General features: G+C 50.7%; 1 protein-coding gene across 1 annotated transcript in view; it reads left to right on the top strand.

The window, feature by feature from the left end:
* Positions 1-10,645, top strand: part of SHANK2 (SH3 and multiple ankyrin repeat domains 2) — a 646,969-nt gene that overhangs the window by 130,242 nt on the left and 506,082 nt on the right. The window contains exon 8 of the mRNA XM_023186421.2: positions 4,840-4,956. Coding sequence (XP_023042189.2) covers positions 4,840-4,956 — 117 coding nt within the window. The remainder of the gene's footprint in view (positions 1-4,839; positions 4,957-10,645) is intronic.

The raw sequence follows: 10,645 nt of genomic DNA on the forward strand, positions 1-10,645 counted from the left end.
AGTCTCGCTCTGTCACCCAGGCTGGAGTGCAGTGGCACAATCTCGGCTCACTGCAAGCTCCAGCTCCCGGGTTCACGCCATTCTCCTGCCTCAGCCTCCCAAGTAGCTGGGATGACAGGCGCCCGCCACCACACCTGGCTAATTTTTTGTATTTTTTAGTAGAGGTGGGGTTTCACCGTGTTAGCCAGGGTAGTCTCAATCTCCTGACTTCGTGATCCACCTATCTCGGCCTCCCAAAGTGCTGGGATTATAGGCGTGACCCACCACACCTGGCTGATTCTTTATTTTTTTATTTATGAGACGGAGTCTTGCTCTGTCACCCAGGCTGGAGTGCAGTGGCACCATCTCAGCTCACTGCAACCTCTGCCTTCTGGGTTCATGCCATTCTCCTGCCTCAGCCTCTTGAGTAGCAGGGATTACAGGCACCCACCACCACACCCGGCTAATTTTTTGTGTTTTTGGTAGAGACGGGGTTTCACCGTGTTAGCCAGGATGGCCTCAGTCTCCTGACCTCATGATCCACCCATACTGGCCTCCCAAAGTGCTGGGATTACAAGCATGACCCACCGCGCCCAGCCTATTACTTTCTTTTTAAAATTGTAAATGATTATTTCCATTTCCAGCTTATAGAAGAGTTGCAAGAATAGTACAAGGACCTCCCCTGTGCCCTCCACGTGGAGAGCACATTTGAGTGGTGCTGGTGTCGCAGTAACGTCCCTGATAGAAGAGGAGCCAGCCTGGAACCCTGCATGGAGCCTTTCCATCTGGGAGACTGCCTCTGGCTTCCCTTAATTCCCGTGGCTGTGACCGTTTTGAAGATTTTGGGGTGGTCATTTTGTTCGGTTTGCTCGGTGTTTGTTTGTGATGGGATCCAGCGTGTGCATTTGGCAGGAATGCCTTAGAAAGGATGCTGTGCTGTCAGCATCACGTTCTCACAGGGACACATGGGGACCATCCGTCTGGTGCTCACTGTGAACGTCACGCTGACCACCTGGTCAGGTGGGGTCTGCTGGGTTTCTCCTCTTTTGATGCAGGGCAAGCGAGACCCAAAAAGGGGGCTTAGCCCGGGAGGACTCTTGGCTTCACCCAGCAAAGAATTCCAGGGCAGGATGGCGATGTTGGCAACCTTTATCGAAGCAGCTGTGAACAGCAGCAGAGAGACTGCTCCTTGCAGAGCAGGGCTGCCCCAGAGGCAGTGTGCCCAGAGCAGCAGCTCAGAGGCCATGCTGCACTCACATTTATACCCACTTTTAATTACATGCAAATTATGGGACAGGTTCTGCAGGAATTGCCAGGAAAGGGGTGGTAACTTCCAAATCATCAGGCCATTGCCAGGGAAGGGGGTGGTAACATCTGGGTGTTGCCATGGCAACCGTAAACTGATGTGGCACACAGATGGGCATGTCTTATGGAAAGCTGCTTCTGCCCCGCCCTGTGTTAGCTAGTCCTCAGTTTGGTCCGGTGTCTGAGTCCCGCTTCCAGAGTCGAGTCCCACCTCCTGCCTTATTTTCCTCCTTTGTAATTAATAGATCTTTTTTGGTGATCTTTGAGGCTATGAAAAAATCTGTTTTCTCATACCCCTTTCACCTGACAGTTTTGGCATCCATTGGCCTTTCTTGCCGGAATTATTGCTATCATAGTTGCTAAATGGAGATTTTTTTTTTAATCCTACTATTGCTTCTACATTTATTAGCTGGCTTTCTGTTGTAAAGAAAAGCTTTCTCTTCTTGTTTGTTTATTCATATATTTACAACAAAGCAGACTTGCAGAGTTCTCTTTATTCAGGAGGTAATAATCCATTATTATTATCCCAGTTTTAGCTGGTGGGTGCCCCTCAGGATGGCTCCTGTGTCCTCGGGACACAGGGACATTGATTTTTTTTTTTTTTTTTTTCCATTTTCTTCATTTCTGGCACAACGAAGTATTTCAGGCTCACCTTGCTCTTTTCCTGCCTCAGGAATCAGCTGTTTCTCCAAGGAGCCTAGTTCTTTTTGGTGTGGAGTGGTATTTAGAAGCCAAGGTGCAGGTGGTTGGGGTGCTGATGGCTGCTGGGCTGTTCCTGTCCCCCACCCTCTCAGTAGGCAGAGTTAGGGATGGGTAGACACGTGGGCGTCCACATTTTAATTTTTATTAGTCTGTATATTAAACATTGTGAGTTTCTACTGATACTCCCATTCCAAGCCAACGCCACAAGGCATGTTCTCGTTTTCTCCTGTAGTGTATTTATAACCTCCTTCTTTGACAGTGAGAGCCCAGCTCCCATTCCCCTTCTTGAATGTCCTTGTGTGTGCAGAGTCCTGCGTGTAGCCATCTGTGGACCCGTCTGCCCACTATCTGGCTTGGATCCCCCTCACCCCCTTGCATGGCAGCTGCATCTTCCTTAGCAGGCACGAGCTCTGAGCTCTGTGCCTCAACCACCAGGGGTTAAAACAGAAGAAGAGACTAGCTGAAATGATGCTTGAAAAAAAAAAATTACTGCTAGTGCTAAGACTGTGGAATTCTGGGTGACTTTTGGTTTTTGTTCAGCACTTTTCTGTATTTCCTGGGTTTGTGTGTTATAAAGCAATGGACGTGGGAAAAGTGGAAAATGGAAGCATGCTTTTGGGAATACGCCTACGAGACGTCCGCCCGGAGTCAGCGGCTCTGTTTTCATCTCTTCCCGTTGAGCCTATTTTGCCCTTGCAAGGAAAGAGTGCTCTGGCATCATCTGACTGATGGAACTTACAAGCTCATAAATTCAGATTAACTGGGGGAAGGGGAATAATGAGTGTGGATTAATTGTTCAGTGTCTTTATGCTAACATTAGTTGTCTTTATTGACCACAGAGCAATTAAATTAAGCTGTAACAAAGTGTTGCCTCCCAGAAGTCCTTTGGGGAGTGCCAAATAGCCAGGGATCCTTCAGTTTCAGGGACACAAATCCCAATGCAAATGGGTGGGTGGGAGGAGGGAATTATGCCTAATTGTTATGTCCCTGAAATTCCAGGGTCAGTTGTAGCTTAGAGGAGCTCCGACAGTGTCGTCTTGGCTTTGTCCATGTCTCTTCCTGTCTCCTCTCTTTCTCTCTCTTTCTTTCCTTTCTTCCTCTCCCTGCCCCCGTCACACTTCCCTTCTGTGTTGAGGGTCCCGGCAGCTCCAGGGCTCTGTCACTTTCCTGTTCCCCACTCTGGAAGAAAGAAAGAACTTTTCTCCTAGTAGTTCTGATGAATGTTTTAGCTTGAGACATGGCAGCTTCTCTGAGGTCACATGGGCGTCCCTTACTGTGCCTGGGGAGATGGAACCTGATGGCTCCTGCCTGTGTCCTGTGCCTCTGCAGGAGCAGGGTGGGGAGGCCTTCCCCAGACCTCTGAGAGTGGAGCTGGGTAGCCCCCAAAGGCAAACACAGGTGCAGTTCCCAGAAGAAGGGGCTGTGGGGCCGGGCAGGTGACAGCAACGAGATCTGCAACAGGGATCTACTTTATAAATTAATGAGATTTGTGGGAGGCACAGCAATGGTAAATGGAAATTTCTTGTGTGTGTGTGTGTGTGTGTTTTAACAGCTCATCCAATTAATAGTTTCAGTATCCTCCCTGTCATCTTTCCTCATCTTGCTGAGGTGTAGTTCTTTCTCGTGGACCCTGAGAAGGTGAAATTCGCCTCTATCTGTCTCAATTAGCAGTAGAGCAGGATTCATGAGAACCCCTTCTTGGGCTACCACGGCGCCTACTGCTCTCAACACCCCTCGGCTGCCTGCCCTTGGCGGGGCTCACCTCTTTCCCTCCCAACCCTGGGGGTGAGATGTGTTAGGTCAGGACCCACTTTTCTCCAGGTCCAAGGTTGTGGCCACAGTGTTGGGCAGTGTGTGGCTGGACAGAGGGCCCTCGTCACCTGCACGGGGACCTCCCTGGCCCCTGGGAGCTTGGGCGGGGAGGGGCTGCGCTGGTTTACCAAGTACTGACTCAGTGCCCGGCCTCGTGTGAGGCCCTGTGGGGTTCTTTGTCCCATGTGATTCTCATCTGAACCCCGCGAGGGTTGAGGGTTGTTCTTGCCTATAGATGAGAATGCGCATAGGTGCTGAGGCGAAAGTTCTGACAAATGGTTCAGGCCTGGGTCTGTTTGACCCCCAGGTCCTGATGGTTCACAAGCCACACATGTTGTAGTTCTCAGAGAGAAGTTGGTCATACTGCAGGGCTACCCTACCCCTACGTCCTGCAACTTACTTAGGAGCTGGGCTGCATTAAAGCCATCGTGGAGCCGTCCATCACACGTAGAAGGACAGGGCTCCCTTCTGTGGATACAACGCAGGGAAGAGACTGCGAAGGCCTCTCCTGGCCATCTCGTGCCGCCTCCCTGGAAGGGGGAGCTTGGGTAACCGAGGTCCAGGCTGAGCCTTCTGGTTTGCATCTCGTGGAGCTGGGCACTGAGGTTGGGAGAAAGACGTCCTGCACCTCCGGGCTCTAGGCCCCCAGATCAGAATGGAAGGAACTTTGGGGCTCCTTCCCAGACCCTCTGTCTCACAGCTGAGCACCAGTCCCCAATCCCGCCATGAAGGTCATTCTCCCCGATCCACAGCCAGGGGTCTGGCGGTGCTTGCTGACGTCTTTGGAGCCCTTGCCCAGATGGTGGGTGGGGGGTTGGGGTCCGTGCAGGCCCTGCCCTGCCTTGGGGTTCTGGTGGAGCTCCAACCCAACAACCAATAGGTAACATCTGAAAAATTGTAACCCATAGTACTCAGCCTATGAGGAACTGGGGGAAGGACCTGTGCATTGAAGGATAAGCCGAGTGGCTGGTGTACTTTGTGTGTGCGTGCGGCTGTCATGGCGGAGGGTTCCTGATTCACAGCCTGGGTTCTGCGTTTCAGGCCTGCAGGTACGGGCACGTGCAGCACCTGGAGCACCTGCTGTTCTACGGGGCAGACATGAGTGCCCAGAACGCCTCGGGGAACACGGCCTTGCACATCTGCGCCCTCTACAACCAGGTGAGTGCTGAGCATGCCTCAAGGAAATAATGTGGACAGAGGTCCATTCCCAAAACAGAGTGCCTTAGATTGGCTTAGGTCAGCAAACTACAAAAGAAACGAAATATACTAAGCCCCTGCTTAAATAGCCAATGCCTGCTTGTCAGCCTCTGCCCCTTAGTTGCCCTCACCCAAACCAAAAAAGTTTAAGATGAAAGTTTATTAGCCTGCAAAATAGCTCGCTTTGTCTGTTCTTACCAGCCTGCCCAGCTACATGGGTCATGAGTCAAATACTTAAAAAGCCCCTAAGCTAACTAAAATTGCAACACATGGTGGGCTGCAACAAAATGCAGCAAAGTAGTCCTTAAAAAAAACACCCAAAGCTCCAACCCAACAACCAATAGGCAACATCTGGAAAAATCGTAACCCATAGTACTCAGCCTATGAGGAACTGGGGGAGGGACCTGTGCACTGAGGGATACACTGCTTGTTGAAACGGTGCTGGGTGTGCCTGCCCATCAGACACCTGATCTTACAACACCATCATTAAGAGTCTCACTTTTGCTGTTCTCCGGGTCTCTAAGTCCATTCTTTGGGTTTAAATGGGTAAGTTTGTTTCTCACATGCACCCCAACCAGCCCTAATCCTGGGGGGCACCGGGAAAGCCTTGAAGGGGGCGTCTCAGGTCATCCTCACCTGCTGCCTCGGTGGGAACTGTTACCCTGTTGTAGAAGGGGGAAAACAGAGCCCCAGGAAAGCAAGGTGAGCATCGCGCTCGCACAGCTGGTGCCAGAACTGGGCGCAGGACTCAGGTCTGGTCAGTGCCACGCCTCCACACTGTTCATGCTCCAGAAGACGCGCAAGGAGCCAGGCTGTCTTGTTCACCCTCCGTAGCTGGGATCCAAACTCTGTTCAGTTCTGGAGTCGGCCATCTACCGTGTCAGCAGGTCTCTATGCGGAACATGGAGAGGGGCAGATCAGAGTCATGAGATGGGGCAGGACGTGGCAGACAAAGCCTTAGGGTAGTTCTGGCACCCCCAGCAGGCATGCGTGGCACCATCACATGACAAAAGCAGGCCTTCCGGCCAGGTGCAGCAGCTCACACCTGTAATCCCAGTGCTTTGGGAGGCCAAGGGGAGGTGGATTACTTGATCTAGTTTGAGACTAGCCTGGGCAACATGGTAAGACCCCATCTCTACAAAAAATTTAAAAATTAGCCGGGTATGGTGGCTGTGGTCCCACCTACTGAGGAGACTGAGGTGGGAAGATCACTTGAGCCTGGGGATTTAAAGCTACAGCAAGCCAAGATCATGCCACTGCACTCCGGCCTAGGTGACAGAGCGAAACACTGTCTCCAAAATAAAAATGTAAAAAGCAAGCCTGGCCAGGCATAGTGACTCACTCCTGTAAGCCCAGCAATTTGGGAGGCCAAATCAGGCAGATTGCTTGAGGTCAGAGTTCAAGACCAGCCTGGCCAACGTGGTGAAACACCGTCTCTATTGAAAATACAAAAATTAGCCGGGTGTAGTGGCGTGGGCCTGTAATCCCAGCTACTCGGGAGGCTGAGGCAAGAGAATTGCTTGAACCCGAGAGGTGGAGGTTACAGTGAACCAAGATAGCGCCACTGCACTCCAGCCTGGGTGACAGAGTGAGACCCCATCACAAAAAATAAATAAATAAATAAAAAATAACAAAAAGCCTTCCACCACTCCATGGGACAGATATGCCCCAATGTGCCTTTTCATTCAGTGGTAAAATACACATAACCAAAGTATGCCATTTTAACCACTTTTAAGTATGCAATTCAGTGGCATTAAGTACATTTACATGGCTGTGCAACTGCCCACCATTCATCTCCAGAACTCTCTTAATCTTGCAAAATTGAAACTCTGTCCCCATCAAACAGTAACTCCCCACTCTCCTCAGCCTCTGGCAACCCCCATTCTACTTTCTGTGCCTATAGATTTTCCTGTGGTAGAGACTTGATATGAGTAGAAGCATAAAGTATTTGTGCTTTGGTGTCTGGCTTATTTCATCGAGTGCAATGTTTTCGAGGTTTGTCCATGCTGTAGCTTGTGTCGAAATTTTTGGCCCTTTTTAAGCTGAATAATATTTTTAAGCTAAATAATACTCCGTTGTGTGAGTCGTGTGCGTGGATATCTGTCAAGGGACGCTCAGGTGGTTTCTACCGTTTGGGTGTCGTGGATAATGCCACTGTGAGCATAGATGTGCAAATATTTGTTCAAGGCCCTGTTTTCATTTCTTTTGGGGAAAAATACCCACAAGTGGAACCTTGATGGGAAAAAGCAAATCATCTTCACACTCTTCCCTGTGAGAACAAGTGTGAGAGCCGAGGACAGCAGGACATGAATGTGTCTGGGAAACACTGAAGGCTCCAGGGATGTGAGCCCTGCCCTCTGGGAGGCTCAATCCTAAATGACAAGGCCAAGTGACACCCCGCCCAGTGTGTGCACCGTGGCCTCATGGGGAGGTGAAGCAGCGGGGTAGGGGGGGCCTGCTGGTCCCGCAGGAAGGGGGAGCCGTTGGGGGGTTAAACAGTGGGGACAGCCTGTGGAGTGGAGCTGGTGAGAAGGGGCCCTGGGCTCACGGGGCATGGGGGGGGGAGGCACTGCTTTAGGAGGACAGGGGGCGGGACAGCCTGTGGAGTGGAGCTGGTGAGAAGGGGCCCTGGGCTCACAGGGCATGGGAGGGTGCAGGCACTGCTTTAGGAGGACAGGGGGCTGTTTCTCTGTTTCCTTGGTGCTCAAAGTCAGGTTAATTCTTGGACATCACTGTTGAAGGACTTCGCTGTCCCTGCCTTCTCTTTTCTTTTTCTCTGATTTCAAGGAACTTCAAATCTGGAGGGTGTCGAGATATGGGTGCTACACTAAGTGCCAGAGCAACGTGGGGTGGGAGGGGATGTGGCTCTTCGTCCTGGAGGAACAGAGGGAGATCTCAGAGGAGGAACTCTGCTGGATGCCCAGGGCTGTTTGTGCTGGGGTCCATTCTCTGCAGGCTGTCGGCATTCTTCCCATCCCAAAGCAGTGCTCCCATCCTGTTGGCTCGCAGTGGCCTCCAGGGTGAAATCTCAAGCCTCATCCTTTACCTAAGCCGTTCCCCAGCCCTTCCATGGCTAGTCACCAGCCCAGGCCCCTCCAGCCACTCTCCTGGAGTCCCACTTTGCTTCTAGCTGTTCAATCTTCCTGGATTCTTTGCCCTGGAAAACTCCTATGCATCCTTCAAGGCCCCATTCAGACTTCCTGCCCCTGAGTCAAGCCTTCTGCTAATGACTCCCTCACACAGTTGTGTATTTTTCTCTGCAGCCCTTTGCAAGACATAGCCAGGGCAAAATGTCCAGGACCAGACAGTTATTATGCCTTCCTTGTTTTCTCTGCTGATGCTCCCTTCCCCTTGGGTCTACCTGAGAGGAAACACGTGTGGATACCATCAGAGGCATAAGCCGCTGTCTTTCATACCTGGCACAAGAGAACAGCCAGGCTGGCTGTGGTTGGGTAGCATTTCAACTGAGCTGTGAGCAGCATTTTGCAGAGCTGCCAGCTTCCCCCTCAAGGAAAGCACATTGATGTGGTTTGCATGCAGCTGTGTCCCTAGGTATACCACGGCGTGTGGATGCTGAAATGTCTGTGTGAGTGTGGAGATTCGTTACTCAGCTGCATTAGAAAAACACATCATGAGGCTTGGTTGTGGTTGGTAAACACATCTGCACCAACATCTGCTTCCTAATTACTGCTTTGGATGGGAAAAACATTCCTTAATTTTCCCCAGTAGATTGCAAGCACATTTGATCTTGAAAACTCCAGAAAAGCCTGTTTTTTTGTCACTTGAAATAATTGTGGACAAGATGGTATTTGAAAGTGTTGATGTTTCTTTCTGATTAGAAAAGGTTAACATATTTTGATGATCTGTATTGAACTTGACGCGGTATCACACCACACTCCATATGCCCCATATTTCTCCTATGCCTCAGCTGCCGGCTCCACGAGGGTCCCAAGCTGGCCGGGGCTCTCAGGACATCCTCTACCCACCTTGGGCCACAGGTTAGCATGGGAGCCAGCTGCTTTTGCTATAAAGAGCTGGTTGGGGAATATTTTAGGCTTTGCGTGTTGCATGGACTCTGTCGTAATAATTCAACTGCCACTGTAGTGCAAAAGCAGCCATAGACAGTATGTAAATCAGAGTGTAGCCGTGTTCCAATAAAACTTTATTTACAAAACAGGGAGTGGGCCAATTTGGCTTGCAGGCCATCCTTTGCCAAACCTTGGAATGGAAGGCTGCATCTGTTCCTCTCCCCCATCTGTCTTATTGATGGATCCCCCTCCCCAGGACTGAGTGGCTTCTCCTGCAGCCAGGAAGCCTCTGGAGGTAGTGTGGAGAGCCCTCCCCTTCCAGGGGGACAGCTCTTCCAATTCCCGCTTGTGTGCCCCCTCTTCGGTCTGGGTAGAAATGCCTTAGCTGGCACCCTTGGTTTTGATTCCCGGCCTTGCCTAGCCTCCAAGAGCCGATGGGCAGGGTCATAGGCTCTGGGCTGGTTGGCCCCTTGATCTCTGGTTACAATGTCAGTTGGAATGTCTGCGAGTGGTCTAGGATCCAGCTTTGTGTATCCCTCTACTCCTCCTTAGGGTTCTAGGGTGTCTTTAATCTCTTCCCTCATGCCCTCCCCAAACTCTTTGGAGTGTCCTACTGATGCAGTTAAAGAAGCTGGTCCAAACCACATCTCGTGTGATGCCAAGAGAGGCAGAGCTTCATGTCCGCGTCTTCCAGTAAGTGCCAGTAAGTGACTGGGAGGAATGCAGAACCCCTACCTTTGTCCTGCAGGTACTGTGTGTTGTACTTGACCCAAAGCTGCTTTCCTTCCTGAGTCACCAGCTGAACACCTTGCTGTACTCACTCCCCCTTGTCTACACATGTGTGAGACATGTGATTGCATTAGAGCAGGTACTCATGCAGGCAGTAGAAACCACTCTGGCAACTTTAAGCAGGAGAGGTGCCATACAAGGCACACACACACAGGGCATGCAGGGAGTAGTGTTGAACAATAGACGGTTCAGGGGTGGGACAGAGGTGCCTTTGAATCAAGACAGGATTCAAGGAAAGGAGTGAGGAGGCAGCCCTGAGAAAGTGGAACAGTAATTCAAAGAGGCCTGGCGGTCTGGGTTTCATCTGGGCTAGCCCATTGCCTTGCCTTGGACAACCGATTTTCTCTCTAGGGCCCTGAATTTCCTCATCTGTAATGTGGGGATAATTATACCAAATTCACAGGGTTGCTAACGGACTAAAAATAGAAAACAAATATATCATAATATGGTATTCCTGGAACATAATAGATGCTCAGTAAGTAGTGGCTGTAATGATAGCAGTGGTGTTGGTGGTGCTGGTGAAGGTGGTGATGCTGCTGCTGCTGATTGTGGTGATGCTGAAGGTGGTGATGATGGAGTTGGTGATGGTGAGGCTGATGGTGATAATGATGAAGGTATTGATGATGAAGGCGATGGTGGTGGTGGTGGCAATGATGAAAGTGGTGATGATGGTGGTGGCTGATAGTGATGGTGAAGGTGAAGTGAAGATGGTTATGGTGCTGATGGTGGTGGTGATGGTGACGGTAACCATAGGTAGTGGTGGTGACGGTAACCATGGTGATGGTGATGGTCATGGTGACAGTGATGATGGTGATGGTGGTGGTTGATGGTGG

This window comes from Piliocolobus tephrosceles, chromosome 13 (assembly GCF_002776525.5).
Source record: "Piliocolobus tephrosceles isolate RC106 chromosome 13, ASM277652v3, whole genome shotgun sequence".
NCBI classification, from domain to species: domain Eukaryota; kingdom Metazoa; phylum Chordata; class Mammalia; order Primates; family Cercopithecidae; genus Piliocolobus; species Piliocolobus tephrosceles.